This window comes from Odocoileus virginianus, chromosome 20 (genome assembly GCF_023699985.2).
Source record: "Odocoileus virginianus isolate 20LAN1187 ecotype Illinois chromosome 20, Ovbor_1.2, whole genome shotgun sequence".
Taxonomy (NCBI): domain Eukaryota; kingdom Metazoa; phylum Chordata; class Mammalia; order Artiodactyla; family Cervidae; genus Odocoileus; species Odocoileus virginianus.
In genome coordinates, this window is record NC_069693.1 from 38,618,932 (window position 1) to 38,640,606 (window position 21,675).

Below are 21,675 nucleotides of genomic sequence, written 5' to 3' on the forward strand. Positions count from 1 at the left end.
CCTCCTCAAGGCCAAAAGAATGTACTACCTCTTCCTTCTTCTAGAACATGCTCTAGGTATGTAGGAATTCCCTACCTAAAACAGTTTCACACTCACTTGCAGAGCCCACCTGGGTCTATTCCCTAGGTTTGTTCTCTCAAGGAAAACCTTGTTTGGCAAGGAACACTTTGTACGGCAAGGGTAAAGAGATGGGAAGAGCAAAGGGGAGCCTGGATGTGCAGGCTGAAAAGTCCACATTGTGTTTGTGAGGCCACTTGAAATACAAGATAGCAACAGGAGTGGAAAGATAAGTAGAATGACCTATTTCTGCCATATTCTGGGTGTGGAACTCCATAGGGCCCAAAGATTCTATTTTCAAACAAATGCTTCTATTTCTCAAAGAAGAACAGAACATATTTAACAATTTATTGATGTCACAACTTTAAATATTTTGACATACAATTTAAGAGCTTACATTTGTACTCTTTCCCTGGGACTCACAAATTTTAGAGGCAAGCCAGGATAAAAATGAGTTAAAGAAATAGTTACATAAGAAAGTAGGGGAGTGTAAAAAAATGTTATGTAAGAAAAAAAACAATAAAAGGAAATAGAATCAGATTTTAGATTATGCCACTTGGGCTTCAGTTTCTGTAACTATAAAATTTTTAAAAGTTGATTAATAATTAAAGGTCTTTCTAGTTATAATTTTTTTTTAAATCCTTGAAGAAAGGAATCATCAAATAATAAGCTGACTTTACAATTTACAGGGCACTTTCAAATTTATGTCACATTTATTAATAAAAAATGTTAAAAAATATACAGCCACATACTACAAATGAGAAAACTTGCCTAAGACTACTACAATAGTAGACAACAGGGCTAGGACTCGAGCCTAGCTCTCATTACTACAAATCCAGTGCTATTCCTACTTTATCAAAGAAACTTACGTTCAAAAACCAACCTGCAAAATATTTATTATCCAACAATGGAACTGAGAAATGAATGACAGATACCAAGAACAGAAAAACTGATTTATCTTCTTCATAAATAACTCATTTGTCTGGTGACAAAAATTCATGAATTAAACTTTCTAGTAATTATGGCTCAATTCAGTAAGAGATACAACCACATGAGTAATAATAAGAAAGTGCTGAAAGAGTAAGTTACAAAGAAACAGAGTCAAGCCAAAAAAAGAAAAAAAAAAGAAAGTAAAAAACAGCAGTTTTACAAGATAAAATACAACACTTTGGAAATCAGATTATCTGATTAAAAAAAAAAGTACTATTCCCTGCAGTACTACAATATCTAAGATGCTTATGAATTTAACCTGGAATTATATAAGATTATTTTATAATAAATATTATGTAAATAGTTATTAAAACAACTAAGCAAACTACTGAATTATGTATTACAAAATCATGAATTGATTTACCTTTTCTTTCTCTTTTTTTTTGGGGGGGGGCTAGTACATGAGGCTTGTTCCCCAACCAGGGATGGAACTCAGGCCCTTGGCAGGGACAGCACAGAACCCTAACCACCGGACTTCCAGGGGATTCCCTCTATCTTTTCTCACTATCTAGTTTTCTCAAATCCGTGTTAGTCTTTGCTCTGTGACTTATAAACTGTGATACCTTGAGGCTTTTTTTTTTTAATTTACAAATTAAAGTGCCATAATGAAGAGTAGGATAAAATGTGATGACATATAAAAATGTATTCAACACCATCTGTATGACCCTGAACAAGCTATGTAATTATTCTGTACTTCAAGTCAATATCTGTAAGAAGAGGAGATGATAAGATCTACCTCAGAGTTGTTCTGACAATGAAAAAAATATGTCAAGACATGATCTTTTAAGTATAACTGCTCAATGTTTATTGGCATTCTTATTATCACAATTGTTATTGTATTCTTGTTATTGTATTGTTATTCTCATATTGTATTGTATTCTTATTATTGTATTGTATTGTTATTGTACTCTTATTATTATTCATAACTGTATAAATCATCAAAGCAAAGTCTGTACATTTACCTTGATATTCTAGGAATCTAATTATAGGTACACACAATAATTACCTACAAAGATACTGGTTATACTATACAAGGCAAACTGGCTACAGAAATCATACTACTTCTATATTATAAATTATTACACAGTCATTAAATGGTGTTTCAAGTCCTCCAATGAAAGCCAAGCGGGAGTAACAGGAACTGGATTCATCCTCACACTTAAAACAACCAGAAAATCAAACACAATGTATAAAACAGTAGTTTCTGGAGGGTGGAGAGCAGGCGGCCCACGGCAGTGGCCCGTGAGAGGAGGGACGCAATCAGCCACGGCTGACTGCTGTCCTCCTTTAAGCTGCAGAGCAGGGGGACCAGGGAGTCAGGTGGGCTCTCACCACCTGAGCTGAGGAGACAGAGCTGAAGGCTCAGGGGAATCAAAGCGACCAGCCTGCAGGGGAACACTCTGCAGCAGAGAGAGCATCACAGGGAAAGACCTCTGAAGATCTTCAGAAGGTCTCCTCTCAAGGCTTTAGATAAGTACTGGTCGATACTACCAGTTTATGAAGTTCCCCGAGGCCCAAAACAACCTGAAAGGAATAGAGATCTCACACTAAGGCCAGGGATAGTCCATCCCCCTTCCCATCAGCCAGACTGGAAAATTTTCTATTTCACAAGGCACTGGAAAGAGAATTCACAATGCTATTATTGTGTCAGTTGTGGGGGAAAATTAGTCCTAAAGACTGTCCATCCAAACAAAGCTTGAAAACAGATCTTATAAAAACAAACCAATTTTCAAGTAGCTTAACTCTATCCCAGAACAAAACTCAAGAATATTTACAGAAATGCAAAACTTTCCTAGCACTCAACAGGGTAAAATTCACAATGTCTGGCATCCATTCAAAAATTATCAGGCATGCAAAGTGCCAGGAAAATACAACCTACATTAAGAAGAAAAATCAATCAATAGAAGCAGGCTCAGAAATGGCACAGATAATAGATATAGTAGACAAGGAAAAGCAACATGGTTAGTATAATTATATTTCAAATGTTCAGTAAATTAGAGGAAAGATTAAGTCTGCTAAGTATAGACATGGAAGACATAAAACGAATGAAAATGAGATTTAAAAAATACATTGGCTGGAATTAACAGATTACACAACAAAAGAAAAGAGTAGTGAATACATATTAATAAAAACTATCCAAACACAAAACAAAAATAAAATTCAAAACTAACAACAAGGAAAAAGCTATAGAAAATACACACACACATATACACACATGAGTGAGCTGTGGTACAACTTCAGTCTACTCTACCTATGTTGGAGAAGAAAAACAAAAAAAATTTCAAAGAAAAATGTTCATGCTTGACAAAAAACTATAAGCACAGATCTAAAAAGCTCAACGAAACTCATGCAGAAGAAACATGAATAAAATCACACCAAGTATCAGAATCAAACTGCTTAAAAATAATAAAAGAGTAGCTTTATAAAAGTTAGCAGAGAACAAACATGTTACACACAGAGGAACAAAGAAGAATTACAGAAGTCTTCACATCAGAAACAAGGAAAAATGAAGACAGCAGAGCAACATATTTAAAGGATAAAAAGAAAAACCACTGTCAACCTAGAAGTCTATATCCAGCAAAAATGTCTTTCAAAAACAAAGAGGAAATAAAACTTTTTAGACATCAAAAAATTAAAAGAATTCATGACTATCAGACCTGCACTACAAAAAGTGTTAAATGAAGTCTTTCAAGCAGAAAAAAATTGTGTCAGATGGAAACTTGGCATCGACATGAAGAAATGAAGAATACTGGAAATGGTATACATTTAGTTAAATATAAAATATGTTTTTTTCTTATTCATAAAATTGTATTCAAAGATAATTGACTGCCTAAAGGAACATTAGCAGAAATTTAGTGTGAAGTTTATAACTTATATAAACAACAACAAAAGTACAAAGGCCAGGATGGTGGGAAATGGAAGTACACTGTAATATCAGTCAAATATATTCATATTGAAGATGTATATTATAACTGAAGGTAAACTGTGATAAGTCAAATATGTATACCATTAATCTTAAAGCAACCACTAAAATAATAAAACAAAAAGTACTAAACAATACCTCACCCAAGGCTTACTTTACATGCCAGATGTCACTTTATCACCCCTCAGGTCTAAATCTATACTTCATTGTCTGCACTACAATAAAGGAGTAGAAACTTGTACACATTTTTCTCTGTCAGTGGCACAATGTTAAGCTTTGCTAGCAGGGGGCATTGGAATGTAACTGGAAGATGATGGGGTTTCAAATCCTAGTTCCAGTGTATTGTCTTCAACAAGCTACAGAAGAATGCAGGAGCCAGATGAACACAAAATCACCCCATGTTTAACTTCCCATGACACCTTTTTAGGCAGTTTCACAATAGAAGTTTTGAGTCGTAACAACAGTATATGGGCATCAACTCTGCCCCTCCCTCAGCACCTCAAACAGTAGATTCCCAATCGTCATTCAGTCGTTGAGTCATGTCAGACTCTTTGCAGCCCCATGGACTGCAGCACACCAGGCTACCCTGTCCTTCACCAAGTCCTGGAGCTAGCTCAAACTCATGTCCATCAAGTCAGTGATGCCATCCAACCATCTCATCCTCTGTTGACCCCTTCTCCTCCTGCCTTCAATCCTTCCCACCACTAGGGTCTTTTCCACTCAGTCAGTTCTTAAAATCAGGTGGTCAAAGTATTAGAGCTTCAGCATCAGTCCTTCCAATGAATATTCATGGCTGATTTCCTTTAGGATTCACTGGCTTGATCTTCTTGCAGTCCAAGAGACTCTCAAGAGTCCTCTCCAACATAATTCAAAAGCCTCAATTCTTCAGTGCTCAGCGTTCTTTATGGTCCAACTCTCACATCTGCACATGATTACTGGAAAAACCATAGGTTTGACTATACACAGGACCTTTGCTGGCAAAGTAATGTCTCTGCTTTTTAATATACTATCTACGTTTGTCATAGTTTTTCTTCCAAGGAGAAGGCATCTTTTAATTTCATGCTTGCGGTCACCATCTGCAGTGATTCTGGAGCCCAAGAAAATAAAAGTCTGTCACTGTTTCCACTCCCCCAACTATTAGTTATGAAGTGACAGGACCAGATGCCATGACCTTCACTGTTTGAATGCTGAGTTTTGAGCCAGATTTTTCACTCTCCTCCTCCACCTTTATCAAGAGGCTCTTTAGTTTCTTGTCACTTTCTGCCATAAGGGTGGTGTCCTCTGCATATCTGAGGTTACTGACATTTCTCCTGGCAATCTTGACTCCAGTTTGAGCTTCTTTCAGCCTGGGATTTCGCATGATGTACTCTGCATAGAATTTAAATAAGCAGGGTGGCCGTATATAGCCTTGATGTACTTCTTTCCCAATGGAACCAGTTCATTGTTCCATGTCCGGTTCTAAATGTTGCTTCTTGACCTGCATATGGGTTTCTCAGGAGGCAAGTAAGGTGGTCTGGTATTCCCATCTCTTTAAGAATTTTCCACAGTTTGTTGTGATCCACACGGTCAAAGGCTTTAGCATAGTCAATGAAGCAGAAGTAGATGTTTTTCTGGAATTCCCTTGCTTTCTATATGATCCAACAGATATAGGTAATTTGATCTCTGTTTCCTCTACCTTTTCTAAATCCAGCAGGTACATCTGGAAGTTCTCAATTCAAGTAGTGCTGAAGCCTAGCTTGAAGGATTTTGAGCATTACGTTGCTAGCATGTGAAATGAGTGCAACTGCGCAGTAGTTTGAACATTCATTGGCATTGTCCTTCTTTGGGATTGGAATGAAAACTTTTTCAGTCCTGTGGCCACTGCTAAGTTTTCCAAATTTGCTGGCATATTGAGTGCTGCACTTAAGCAGCATAATCTTTTAGAATTTTAAACAGCTCAGCTGGAATTTCATCACCTCCACTAACTTTGTTCATATGACAGGTGTTCAAAATATATTTACTGAATTCATAAACAAATGAATGTCTTATAAACAAAGCTGTCTTAGAACCACAACTATATTAGTGCTCAGCATATAGTATGCTCTCAAAAATTTGTATCTAACTTATTAAGAAAAACTCAAACCCCTCTGTTCAACATGAGTTTAACCTAAATCAAATACCAAGCAAGGACCACATCTTATTTCATACATAGCACCACATGAAATAATAGATGGTGACAAAGTACTTATGAAAGTGAATCAAAAATTTCTGGATCACAAGGTTCTAACACAAAAACCCAACTAAGAAATTACAAATAGTACTCAGATCCATTACATTACATGGTATAAGCAAAGTAAATGAGCTCCTTAAAGAAATGGCTGATTCCAGGTCTGAGGCAAAGCAATTAAATACATCTTCTTAATAAAGAGGACACATTAGAAGGGCACACAGTTGGCTTGCAAAGATTCCCACTGGCAAAATATTCAAAAAGAACAGTAAGGGCAACAGACTATAACATATGCAGTATTTTTTAATCTATGGATCCAACTCTTTATAGCCAAATCCCACTTACTAATTACAAAGGAGTGAAGGTAATTTTACTAAGTGATAAAACTTAGCATCACCAATAATGGGACAAACTCCTAATATGACCTAATATGACCCAAAAGAACTGCATCTATGTGGCACCTTCGCCAAGAAATGTTTAATTTGAAGTATGAAGAAATAATTAGATAAATACAGACAGAGTATAGATTTTAAAAAAATGGTGACATTGGAAAAGAACAACAAAAAAGCATGAAAACCCCTGTATTAGGATAAAGAATATTAAAGACACATAACTAAATGCAATGCCTGATCTTTGACTGGATCCTGTCTTTTAAAATAAACATCTAAAAATAAAATAAAATAAAATAAAATAAAATAAACATCTATAAAAATTACTAGGATAATTAAAAGATATCTGAATTTTGGTCATATGATATTCTGTTATTGATGATAAGTTTTATCACATAGTAAAAGTAACTTTTATTTAAAATGAAAGCAGAGTGAGAAGACAAATGAGGCAAGCAAAAAACCATTAAGTCTTTGTGAATGGTACATGGATGTCCACTATATTATCCTTTCAACTTCTAAGTTTATTTTTTTCCTGAATAAAAAGTTAGGAAAAGTAAATATTACTATAAATATAAACAGATTAAGAAATTAATAATATTCATATTTCTAATATTGCTTAAGTTGACTGGAAGTCGTCTTTATTCTTGTAATATAACAAAAATACAGATTTGCAGGTGTAGCCTTAGAGGTCTCTTTCTATTTGTAATGTCAGTACCCAGCACAGTACCTGATATATAAACAGCAGGTGCTCAATGAATATATTTGTTGTTTATGTTCTTTTGAGTTGATGTGGTAGAAAACACAATGAATTTAAAGATTTTAGATAGGTTACTTTCCCTCTTGATATCTCAAGTACTTAATCTGTAAACCCTGAGAAATAATACCAACTTATATATACCTCAGGTTATTATAAAAAATTCAAACAATGTAAGTAAACCACTCAAAATATTATGCAAATATATTTCTATTTCTAATTACATTCAATGTTTATTTACCACATTAATTTTAAAAAATTACTTCTGAAAGTCTTACTTTCATTTGAGGTATTTAGAGGGAAAAAAATCCTAGGAAATTTATCTAGCAATGTAATCTTTTAAATATAATGTATCTCTCAGTAAGTAGTTATTTCTCTTTTGACAAAAAAGTAGTGCTAAAAGTTGAATCACAGTTTTTTTTCTTAAAAGTTTTGTAACAAATAGTTTGTAATAAAATTAAACAGATTAGAAACTCAAAAGAAAAGGGCCTGCTCTCTTGACTCTGCCATTTACAAGAGCAGTTGGATATTTTATGTACATACATTAAAATACGGATATAAACGCATACAAAGGATCAAGTAGGTACAGAATGACAAAATGTCATGTAACAAAGAACTCATCTTAGAAACTTAGAGGAATACCTTCTTTAAATCAGATGGATCAAGGAAATGAATTGTTTATAATCATCACTCATTCAAAATCACTTAGTTGGAGAGCTGAGGAGTGCTAGAAACCTCTGTCAACTGAAACTGAATCACAACTGAAAAGAGAACACCTCTGAAATTACTATACAGATCAATGGGAAAGTATGACTTAATTTTCAGTTTGAGTTGTTCAAAGGCAAAGGACCACATCTGGTTCATTTTTGTAACCTCAGTGCCCAGCACAATCTCTTACACCTGGTAGATATCTAATAAATACTGAACAAACAGAAGCAGCAAATATGCAACATTTCCAAAACATGGATGTTACACAAAGTTTAGTCATTCACACATACACAGTTTACATCTACTTTTGACAGGGACGGCGGAGCCTGGTGGGCTGCGGTCTATGGGGTCACGCAGAATCGGACACGACTGAAGCGACTTAGCAGCAGCAGACAGATACAGTAAGTGTGTGTTTTTTTAACACTAGAAGTGTGGCTAAAAACTTAAAACACACTGAAAGACAGACATAGAAAAAAAAAATCCCACACAAAAACAAAACTGAGCAACTCAAAAATATCAATATTTATAACACATTAATTGTAAGTGCCTGGCAATTCTCATTTCTGATCACGATTAAATACTATAGCGTTTAAACTATAAGAAGGAATGTTAACCAGTTGTATGACAGCAAGCAAAATGACCTAACACTGTTTCTGCTTTTTTATTAGGATAGGGTAAAATATTATCCAGCTCTAAAATTCTATAATCCTAGGAAATGGAAATGTTCAACATAAACTCTTCAGGTACACAAGCGTACATTAATATAGCAAAAAACTTTGCTTAACGATTGGCTCTTAGCCCTTATTACCTCATAATAACTTTAAATGCAATATAATCCATAAAAATACTTAATCACTATGCTGTATACCTGAAAGGAAGATAATATTGCAAATAATATAAAACTTCAATACAAAAAAGAAGACCGCCTTCCTTTCATAATTTGTAAGGTAGTGCTTGCATAATAAATGTGCAAGTTATTATTTGCATAGTTGACTATAGTAAATTACCAGATTTTATTTAACTGGTAACTGTAGTCTAAGCTCCCTATGTGCTTACCATCTCCTTCCATGTATTATTCATAGCATATTGTGTTAAAATATTTCTGTAGTTTAAAATCATTTCAGTCCAACTATCCAAATAAAGAAACCTGATCTCCCATATTTAAATATTCCAAAGTATTCATATTATCATAATAGGAATAATGTTTGATGGTTCAGTAGCCCCTAACACATTTTTTTCAATTTCAGACATTAATAAGGATAAATGACTGAGTAGTTCTAAGGTATCTGGGAGTGCACCTCAATAAAATTAAGTACCATGCTATACCTGTAACTTATATGATCAACTGCACTTCCATTTAAAAAAAATAGCAAGAAAGAGTAAAACACAAAAGCAAAAAACCTGAATACAATAAAACTCTGTTAGACCTACTTTGAAGTTTGGCTTGAATCTCATGCTCTTCACACACTGCACAAATCCACAAATTTCTCACCAACTGCCGCCTCTTCCCCACCCCTGGAATTCACTTCCTGTTCACCTCTTACCCTTAAGTATGCATGTCAGAAGTCAACAGCCTTAAAGCTACTGTTAACAACTAGTGTCATTACTCAGTGCAGAACTCAATCCCTCTAATATAGTACACAGTTTAATAATTAAGGTATTTCAGAAGTTGCTAATATTACACAAATTTCCAGTCCAAACAATGTTTTAATATAGAAGATTCGACAGAAATGTCAAAACCAAAAAAACTAGTCCACTTTATCTGAAAAAACAAAAACCAACTGAACAGGAAATTCCTTCACAGAATTCTACTTTGTGTATTAGCTTAAACAACTAAGAATTTTGTAACATCTTATAAGCAATAGCATACCAAATGCATAAAGATGCAAATAAATTTTGATAAATAGAGGGATGTTACTTTATAAGAATTTATTCAATGAAACAATCGAAATACTACTTAGGTCGTTTTTTTCTCTTCTTTTTGTCTGGGACATAAATGGAATGACAAATTTTGAAACTATTCATTATATGTTGACTTTTTGATGCAGGAAAAGTTACCACTATTAAAAAAACCCAAAACCAAAAGTAACTAGCAAAGACCTCAGGATCCTCTGAATTCAATGGGTATGAGCAAAGTATAACAAATTCCTTGCTTTAGATTTACATTCAGTTTTAGGAAGTTTTCCGCTTTGTTTTCTAATAATGATTTCATTTAAAGGAAAAATTAGTTGTACTGCTAAGATAACTTTGAAATATCTAAAATTCTTATTTAAGTGAGGGTGATTCCTGGAGGTGTAACAATAATCATTACATCTGGGAGAAGGCGAGGGTGGGATGTTTCAGGAGAACAGCATTGAAACATGTATATTATCTAGGGTGAAACAGATCACCAGCCTAGGTTGGGTGCATGAGACAAGTGCTCGGGCCTGGTGCACTGGGAAGACCCAGAGGGATCGGGTGGAGAGGGAGGTGGGAGGGGGGACTGGGATGGGGAGTACATGTAAATCCATGGCTAATTCATATCAATGTATAACAAAAACTACTGTAATGATGTAAAGTAATTAGCCTCCAACTAATAAAAATTAAAAAAAACAAACAAACAAAAAAAAATAATCATTACAAATTTGAACATACAGGACCTCCCTATAAAACTTTTAAGAGTTTTTTCATCTTAACTGATCATTCTACCACCATTACCATCACTCTTGGGGTGGGGGTTGGGAGAAAGCCATAAAATTAAAGGTTTTGAAGCTCACGAGAACACACTTCCACTACCTGGAAAATTCACCCATCTGTGATAAATAATTCCCAGGTACTCCTGGATAGCAGAGAACTTGTCACATATCTTTACTTTTCTTCATTATTTGTAATAGCCACTCGGGAGCTAAACAGGCAATATGAATAATGCATCTCACAAAGGAACTCAAAATCACAACCACAGAATAGCTGAAAAGAACCACCAATTTAGTCCATTTTCCACCTCCTGGCTTTCAGTGAAAGTGTTTTACTTCAAACTTCCTTATACTAATCTACTTTTCTGTGACTTCCACTTGGTAGATGCAATTCCGGCCTCAAAAGTCCTTCAAATATTTGAAGGTTTATCTTTAGGGCATTTGTTGTTATCATCTTAAACACAACCTTATTTTTTAAAAAGTGAAAACACTTTTTGAAACAATAGCTATTTCACTTTACTTTTGTTTTTTGTTTTGGGGTTGTCTTTCCCTCTGATAATGAATAAACTATCTGCCAAAATAGCCAGAATAACTGAGCTGAATGGTCTTCACTTAAAGACTCTAAAGCAAGTTTTCATCTCATCAGTAAGGTATATTTCTGAAGGGGTAGGGGGAGGGGGCAGGGTGAGAAGGGAGGAATCACTTAATGTATTATTGTTAAACATCACACTGCATTAATACACTCCGAAGTAAAGTGAAAGTAGTTAAGACCATATATAATGGAGCTAAATCCGATCTGAATCTAGTCAGGTCACTGGCTGTGTGACTTTGGATATATTACTTAACTTTTCAGTACCTCAGTTTCCTCAAATGAAAATTGAAAGAGTTAACTAACTCCAAATAAAAGGACTGCTGTGAAGGATCAATGTGTTAGTAACATATATTAAGCATTTAGAACAGCACTGGCACAAACATAATGCTCTATCATAGGGCATATTCTAGTTTTTGCTTACTATCACACACCTACTTCAAACTATTACAGTAATAAACACCTACTTCAAACTGAACTATTACAGTAATAAACACAACAAAAATATAAAATATTTTAATTACCTTGACTCAGATTTTTTCCAGATCTCAATAACAACTTTACTTTTATATTGCACTTTAGCAACCTCGGGCTTCCCAGGCGCTAGTGGTAAAGAACCCACTGGCTAAAGAAGGCAGGAGACATAAGAGACATAGGTGGACCCCTGGGTCGGGAAGACCCCCCTGGAGAAGGGAATGGCAACTCACTGTAGTATTTTTGCCTGGAGAATCCCATGGACAAGGGAGCCTGGCGGGCTACAATCCATGGGCTCACAAAGAGTTGGACACAACTGAAGCAACTCAGCACTCAGCACTCTTAGCAAACTTAAGAAGGCAAACTTTTAGCCATTCAAAATCACTTTCAGAAAAATATTTTACAACATGAAAAATGCCTGCAACATATTAATTTGTTGCAATAATTTGTTGCAAAATATAACAATAATTTGTTGCATTAATAATAATTACAAAAAAGCAATTTGCCAAAAATCATAAACTATATGGTCCCAACTTTGTTCTTAAAAATGCAAAAATACATAGGGAAGAGAGAAAGCAGGTCTCACTGGAAACTTACAGAATGTCAACAATGGTATCTTCTTGTAGTGATACTACAAGTAACTTATTTTTCATCTGTTTTCTATGTTGTTCAATTTTTAAATAATAATTATGTATTAAATTTTTTGTCAGAAAAGAAGCCCAATATTTTCTTATTTATTTATTTGGCCTCACTGTGTGACCTGTGGGATATTAGTTCCTCAATCAGGGATTGAACCCAGGCCCTTGGCAGTGAAAAGTGCAGAGTCTTAACATTGGACCACTGGGGAATTCCCCCAAATCCAGTATTTTAAAATGTGCCTTACATAGGCTGTTCAAACCTTTCTCTAAGTTTTTTTTTAAAGCTTATAAAAACGACAGGTTTCCCTACCTTCAGGGAAAATTAAAAAAAAAAAATTCAAAGTGGTAAATAAAGTTATAAATTCATCAGAATACAAAAGCCAACAAGGAATTATGTACAATTATATACCTCCTAAAATTCTATTTCCTATGCTGATAGCTATTTTAGATATCCCACATATCTTTCACTGCTATAGAAATTTTACAGTAAATTTAATTTACAAACATTCAAAGATCACAGTGCTCCATATAGTATTTCTACTTAACAAATAATCAGACAAAAATGAAAGATTCTGTGTCACTAAAGAGCAGTATTTATCATAAAAGAGCAAGGAAAAATTTATGGTATTATTTTCTCAATATTCCTTTGCTCTAACAACCAGAGATGTAAATAAGTTAGTATTTTCTCTATTATGTTTTGTATTTACATTTAGAAATGCTTCCTGTAGAACCTCACTTTTTTTCTTTTCTCTTTTTTAAATGGTAAAATTCTAGAGTCAATTATATAAGACATTTTCTCAGCAATATTCACTGTTTTTAATGACTGACACAGATTCTAAGATTTTGAAATTATATCCACGAATACTCCACCTCAATTGGGGAATAAGAAAAAGCAAGGCTTACAGATACTCTTTACATACTTAATACTCTCAGGGAAGGTTTCTACAATTATAGAGTGCCATCCATGAGTCTTCCAACGATAGATTAATGAATATCTTGTTTTGGCTATAACAATATGTGAATTCTAATAAACCAAAAATTATGCCACTTTCTTAGTTTTTAATCTGTTAACTTCTACACACATACTTAACAATGCTAATTTAGTCTGAAATGAAATTACTGCATTTAAGTAAGAAACTTAAAAAAAAAAATAAGAAAAAATTTCTTTTCATAGAACTTGGGGAAAACTGTAATAATACAACATTTTGGCTATGTAGTAACCATTATCGTTTAGAAAATGCCAAAAAATTCTGATAAAAGACATATATGCTCTGCCAAAATTTATCATAAATTATACATACTGAATAGCTTAATTTCACATATTGGAACATCTGACATAATTCTATACATATAAAATCTATATCCAATCTCTATTAACCATATTATAATCTCCTACCTTCTCTACCAATCCATCTCTTCTCTCCACCCCCACAATCACAAACTCACAACTCTAAGTCTTAACACAAAGAAATAATAGGAAACTTGAGAACAGACTTTCAGTAAGTCATATAAGTATTCAAAAACATTTGCCCTTTATCAGATTTTAAACATGTAACAAAAAGAGTAAGTTAGCAAAATGAAACAAACTCTGAAACAAGAAGATGAGTAGATTTAAATAAAGCCTTATGAATCTATCAGTGCAAATAAGATGATTTATTAAAGGCTGATGGATTGGTGTGAAAAGAATTTCTCTCAGATAGCATTAAGGTTGAGTATTAGTTTTAGATTTAGTACTAATATCTAAATATTAGTATTGGGGACTATTTTAGATATTTACAATTATTCTCCATTCATTCCAAATCTATAGAAGAAAGTCTTAACTTCTTTTTAAAGTCAGGAGTACATGTTTAGGAAAACATGAATTTAAAAAAAGTCCTTAGAAAAATAAAGTTAAGGAAATAAATTTCAGATTTAATAACTTCAGTTATATGTTGGACAAATTAATTAGTCAAACTAGTCAGAAATATACATAAAAAATGAATACATGATCCTGGGTTTGATCAGTGGTTTTTCCCCAAGGTCCAAGATGCTTGACCCTCTTCCAGTAGAGGGAGCAAAATCATAATATTATTATATTCAGGCCACAGAAAGAAGCGGAGGAAGAGAATTTACAAGTTGCTTTTAAATATCTTAAATCTATCTAGACAATTCAAAAGCTGTACTGAAAACATCATGACCCACAAAGCAAAAGATACAGATTTTATCCTTTTCAGACACTTCAAAGCTTTGAAATAAAAAAAAAATGGTCCATAAACACTTAATTTCAAGAACCATGCTATATTTCATTGTCTACCAAATCTCACAGGTAAACAAGGTATTAAAGCAATTTTATAAATCTTTAACAACAAAAAACTTTCAGAAAGTTGATAAAGTACTACATTAAATACACCAAAAGAATTTTAAAGTAATACATTCATATGACAAAAACTATAAAAACCAAAGGCAAGAAAAGCAATTGTGCTACCCTAAAACAACCTATTTCTTTTCAGTATTTTTGATAAGTATATTTTCAAACTGCTATGAAAAAAGTATAATTATAAAAAAAATTTGTTAAGTGCTTATTATATGCTAAGCATGTATGATATGCCAGGCACAGTTTTAAGCACTTTATTTATTTTTTTAGTTTTAAGCACTTTACATGTTATAACTCGCTTCGTTCTTATCAAAGCCCTATTATTATCCCGTATTTAAAGATGAAGCAAATGAGATGCACCGAAATTATTAACACTTAATAAGTAACATGAGCCAAGATTCTAACCCAGGTAGTGTGGTACCAGAGCCTGTACTCTTAACCACTTTACTGGGATCTTAATTTTGAATTATACTTTTCCACCATTATTAACATATTATCAGCCTTCAAAGTCTTTTTAATGCCTATAACTGTCCATCCAATATAGATGTGATAACAAATTGTGCTGTTTCCAATTTTCCCTTCTAGATACAGCAAGAGAATTATCTTTGGGTATATTACTTTAGCCATATTTGGGTTATTGTAATAAAGTTTTTATACTCAAATATGCCACGTGCCACCAAATTGCTTTCCAAAATATCTGTATCAATTACAAAGCTATGTGAGTTCCAATTTCACCATAAATTTGCCAATATTAAGCATCAAATTAAAAATTTTTTTCTAGTAGATAAAAATGAAACCACACTGCAACTGAATTATTACTAAAGTTGCATATCATTCTGAATGTCAAGTTTACTGACTTTTGTGAATTTCAGCTTTTACATTTTATTTAATCATCAACTAATGAGATCTCATCAAATTATCAAATTATTTTTATAGGAATATTAACTCTATGTCCATTATATTGGCAATAAAACATTCCCAATCTACTGTTTTCCCTTTAATTATGGTTATTAAGTTTTTGTTTTTGATAATAAATCTTTCTGTCAAAGGCAATCATAACTGAAAATTACAAAAGATGTCTTAATATCTTATAAAAGATATATATTTTTTAAAAATCTAAATAATAGAGGTTTACTGTTTTGAGCAAATCAATGAAGGACTCAAATATAAGACTACAGAAACAGTATAAATCTACACCAAAATATGCACATTCACCTGACAGAATTATTGAGTTTGAGAAATTCTGAGTACGACTCATATGAAATAAACTCAGTGAGTAAAACCCCCACGCTACCCCAAACCAAAACAAGAGTTACATACCTGTCGCTGTAAACACAGGCGATTTCTATCATGTAAATGCTGATGATTAGAAAGTGATGAATGCCAACTCCGAGCCTGATTGTGCAACTGAGTTTGAACCATATCAGAAGGCCGAGTTACAAGATGTGAAGTAAATTGCCGATCAAGGTCATGATCTAAAACATGACTTGAATTCTCCTGCCCAAACGCTGACTCATCAAACTGGGGAAGGAGCCCCTCCTGCAGGAGGTCTTCTGGGTCCAGTCCTGTGAACGGCTCAGTTTGAGACTCTACTTGATGAAGTAAATTCTCTTCCAAAGACGAAAAGCCGTTAGTTTCTACATGATCACTGAAGTGGCCCATCTGAGCTCCTGAGTCCACAGGATCTGGGAAACTCACGTGCACAGGAGACAACTTTGAATTGTAATTACCCTGAGGATGTGACGAATGCAACATTTGGAAGGTACTTGAATTCAACGATGTATTAGGATTTAGCATATGCTGAGTCGATTCTTGCTTGATTCCCCTATGAGGTGAAAAGGAATTACTCCCAGTAAAATCAGACAAAGTCTGATTTGTATGATTAGGTGCAAGAACTGCAGAGGGTTGAAGAAGACTATTTGGTGACACATGATTATTGGAAAAGGAATAATGTGAAGAAAACTGCTGTGAATTACTGACAGAACAAGAAGTCATATTTGGAGAAGGTCCATTAAAATTACCTTCTTGGTGACTGCTACACTTAAGGAAGTGTACTGAAGGGTTTGATGTTTGGGAAAACTGCTGCATCGAAAGGGACTGTTGTGAAGTAGATGCATTATTCATTTGTGGTGGATGGTTAACACTGACTCTGTGTGGACCAGAAACATTAACATCCATGAAAGTTTTAGACTGACTAAGAGAATTTTGCCCTGGGTTAAGATTATTTCTGTTTTGTTGTGAGCGTAGCGAAGTGCACTGTGTTTGTTGTTCATTGGCCTGAAATAAGGCAAAGTCATGGTGTGCCACAAAGCTTTTAGTTTGATGCATAGAGTGAGAATGTCCTGGTTGGTGAAAAGGAGACCCATTTTGATTTGAAATGCTAGTAGCTGTCTGATGGCCCCACATAGGACTGCCATCTGCTACATCTGGAAACAAACCATTCGGTTGGTTCTGGGGGTGGATTGGAGAACAATTAAACTGAGAGTGTGGTGATAACACATGTTCAGCTGGGCTACCAAAAGACTGATTAACTTGGTGAAATTTCATTGAATCAAATTGATTTAACTGTTCATAATCAGTCATCTTCTGATGTGTTGGAGTACCCTGAACATGATTCAGTGAGTCTATGTGCAAAGGTTCAAATTCTGCACCCAAGTTCAATTCATCAACTAGTGAAACAGGTCCTGGTTGTACAAATGCATCATCTGGCAAACCTTCTAAGGTCTCACCAAACAGATTGGCATCATCAAAAAAGTCCATCATGGGATCTGTCATCTTGAAAACTTCAATAATAATCTGGGCTGTTCACTCCAAATGGAGTACATTCAGTTTCTCTGTAGTAGATATTACTGGATCATTTCCAAAGGTCATCAACTAATCCGTAACAGGTCAATGTTCATTATTGCTCTGGATAATGACATGTCATGAAGTGTCAGAATCCTAGGAAATAAGAACAAAAGCAAAGTTTAATAATGAATATTCATTAAAGTTTTACAAACAAAGTTTATATATGATTTAAAAAACATACAATCTCAGTGTATAGTATGTTTTGGTAGAGTAATTCATTGCAAATAGCTCAGTGATATTCCCTACAAGGAAAAAGTTGCTGCTACAGGGGACATGACTATGTATATATATGCATTTAAAAGTAATAACATATTACTTCAGTTTGAAGTTCACATATTATGACAGAAAGTAAACTTGAGAATGGGATGTCAGACTCTCCCATACCATGAAATGACCATTGCCTCCCAACAGCTCTAGCATATACAAAATACTTACGTATTACACTTGAAAGTTATGTTGCGCTAAGGTAACTGACAACAGATCCTCTCGGATTAGCAAGTATGTTGTGATCTTTTGCTCTACACCTCTTGAGCAGATAAAGCTACTACTTTATAGGGTACACATGAAATTACAGCAAGAAGAGCAATTGTATGAAGTCATGAGAAGCTGGCACTAAATGAGATAACAGTTAGCCATCTGGTCAGCTGACAGACAACACAGACATGTGGTATGTTGGAGATGCTGTATCATATTGCTACCATGGTTCTCTTGTTCAGCTACCATGGAAGATCAGCCTCCTGAGAGCCAAGTGATACAGACATTCATGTAGCAAAACCAAGCACCTTTCTGTTAACAGCTATATTCACTACTCTACCCCTAAGTCTCCCACCATTAAATCATTTGGAATATATCTCATGCTTATTATATTTACTAAACTGCAAAATAAAATGTACTAATAATCAAGCTGAGGCAAAAACAAACAGTAGCTTAAGCTAAGCAATAAATTAGTCTTATAATAATCGCAAGAGAAAAAAAATGGCAGCATTTATACACACAGACACATCACATAAACATACATAAGCATACATAGAATTGATGTGTGGAAGGGATCTAATAGGTTACTTGCCAGTTTCATTTCAGGCTTGTATTATTTACTCCAAACTTTTTCAACAAAGGTAATTGAGAGTTCTGCCCTCGCTGTCTTGTATACAGAACCCAAATGAAGATTCTTGCTCCTCTACATATTAATTTATTCAAAAACTAGCAAATGCCTAGAAAACCCTTCCAGAGCTTCTATTTTGGAAGGTCCATATTAGAAAATATAAATTTCCTAAAGAGAATGTCTGCTCATAATTTATTTATTTATTTATTTTTTCTGCTCACAATTTAAATGAAAAAATACTCTTGAAAATTTTCTGAGAAGGAAAAACTATGTAAATTTACATTAATTTTACCTGGAAATGGACTTATCAATCACAATGGTATACAAGTACTTTAACAAAAAACATAATTTTAGAAAAAGTAAAATACAGAAAGAGAGAAATTTTTTCCAGATTTTATAACTGTGAGACTAAATGAACAGAGTGCTATGTGCTTTAATCTGAACATAGCATTAGCTAAAAAGAAGAAAAAGAAAGAATAAAGTAGGTTAAATCAATTCTCTGGACCATATCTTATGTTCTGCTATAGACACTAGACAAGGGAACACCTATGTATACCTAACCCATTAATCAGAGAAAGCAATGTCCTATATTTTTTTAATGGATATATGATCATTTACCAAGAGGGAAAAAGAAGAAATACAACAGAAGTTATGAAATCAGTATATTGTCAAATATAAGGTACATCATTAGTTGTACCATGTAACATGAAGAAATAAACTATAACATTATATCACTTTGAATCTTTATTTTATAATCTATCTATAACTTAAAAAAAAATTTTTAGAAGTAGACTTATTCTCAAGGATTTGACAATTTCTTCTTCCAAGAGGTACTCTTTTTGGTCCAGAAAAAACATGATTGTTGCTCTGTAAAAAAAATGTAGAATTGCTGTCATTTCTTCAACAACATTTATCTGTTTCACTAACGAATATATGAATAATGAATTTCAATAATGAATATTCATTGGAAGGACTGATGCTGAAGCTAAAACTTCAATACTTTGGCCACCTCATGCGACGAACTGACTTATTTTAAAAGACCCTGATGCTGGGAAGATTGAAGGCAGGAGGAGAAGGGGACGACAGAGGATGCAATGGTTGGATGGCATCACCAACTCAATGGATATGAGTTTGAGTAAACTCCAGGAGTTGGTGACGGACAGGGAGGCCTGGCGTGCTGTGCTTCATGGGGTCACAAAGAGTCAGACACAACTGAGCAACTGAACTGAATATTAAATTTATGCTCTGCTACTCTGTCTCTGGGCCTCTCTGTATAATCAATAACTTTTTGTTTAAAAGCTGAATAACTGTCTATCTTTTGAGACCTTTAAAATAATTAAACATGTCCAGTACTCTTGCCTATAAAATCCTATGGACGGAGGAGCCTGGTGGGCTGCAGTCCACGGGGTCGCAAACAGTTGGACACTATTGAGTGACTTCACTTTCACTTTTCACTTCACGCACTGGAGAAGGAAATGGCAACCCACTCCAGTGTTCTTGCCTGGAGAATCCCAGGGACGGGGGAGCTGGTGGGCTGCCGTCTATGGGGTCGCACAGAGTCGGACACGACTGCAGTGACTTAGCAGCAGCACCAACATACACAGCCCAACTGAAGTGATGGCAACATAAATAGCTATGAGTAAGTTTCTGTACACACAGCCAACTGACAACTCCTCCCTGACAGCTACCAGGCAGACAGTGACTGAGACACATCCTAATTTCAGAGATATTAAAAGGAGAAAAAATATGCATCTTAGAATCAGTTAAAATAATTTCTTGAATATATAGAATCTATTACTTCAAGAATTCAGAACTACAAAATCTACTGCCCAGTTGAATGTTGAAAGTAAATTACCTGAAGCATATGACATTAGTTCATATATCCCCAATTACTGTGATAACAGTAAACATTCCCAAATTTATAGTATGTACTATAGGCCTGAACATCTGTTTTATTCTTAAGAAATAGTTAAAGGTTTTTTAGAACACTGTTCTGGAAATACACTTAAGATGTAATATTCCAATTAGGAAAGAAATGGTACAGTCTTTGAAGTTTGTACATTATGATAGATTATACTATAGCAAACTATTTTCTACATTTATGTAACCCAAAGCTTATTGAAAATATGAGGAGTAAAAGTTTTAAATAAGAAAACAATTTTGCTGCTTACTCTTCTAACACACACTTATTGAAAAATAACTTCCAGGCACTTGGATGATGAATAACTGATCTCTGAAAGAAGATCTAGACAGGTAAATACCAATAGAATACATTACCAATATAATACAATATTTGTGCTTTTATTAAAGTACATTCAGAGGAGGAACATCTAATGAGGAAAATGGACACCTTATATCTAAGAAGATACACATTTCGTATGCGACAAGACACATGTAAGAAGTCAATGTTAGTTATAAAAATAGAAACTAAAGATAAACTATAAAAAAGTGCCCATAAAATCTAAAAAAAAAGTCACCTTTTCTGATTTAAACACTTCATTCTACAACTGATACAATGCTCAATTAAGTTCCTCTTTAAGATCTATCACCTTATTTCATTCTAATAAATGTACTATCTTACAAATTCATAAAAAGGTCAGCCTAATTTTAACTTTCCATTTAACTAAGCAAATATTATGGACTGTCCCTTACATCCAAAGCAACTCTGTAGAAACTACAAAGGCCACTACCCTCAGGAAGTTCAGAATCTAAATGGGGGAGATAAGGAGTAATGGCACAAGAAGAGCACATCATATACGGAATAAAATATGGTAAACCTGGCCTAAGAGAAGCAAGCACAAGTTTATCTATAAGGCGATTTATTAAGAGAAGAGAGCACACACTTGGCAAGTTATTTAGGAAAAGCTTCTTAGAACAATTAGCATTTGAAGGGATCTTATAAAGCGATTGAAAGGACAGGCCAGGCAAAGAATTCAGGAATAAAGAAATGGCAGGAAGGAAGGAAGCACATAT

General features: G+C 34.2%; 1 protein-coding gene across 7 annotated transcripts in view; it reads right to left on the minus strand.

Annotated features, from left to right (window-relative positions):
* Positions 1-21,675, minus strand: part of CHD9 (chromodomain helicase DNA binding protein 9) — a 228,889-nt gene that overhangs the window by 110,493 nt on the left and 96,721 nt on the right. For all 7 annotated transcript variants that reach the window (XM_020873089.2, XM_020873088.2, XM_020873093.2 and 4 more), the window contains exon 2: positions 16,074-17,693. In XM_020873089.2, coding sequence (XP_020728748.2) covers positions 16,074-17,528 — 1,455 coding nt within the window. In that variant the 5' untranslated portion in view covers positions 17,529-17,693. The remainder of the gene's footprint in view (positions 1-16,073; positions 17,694-21,675) is intronic.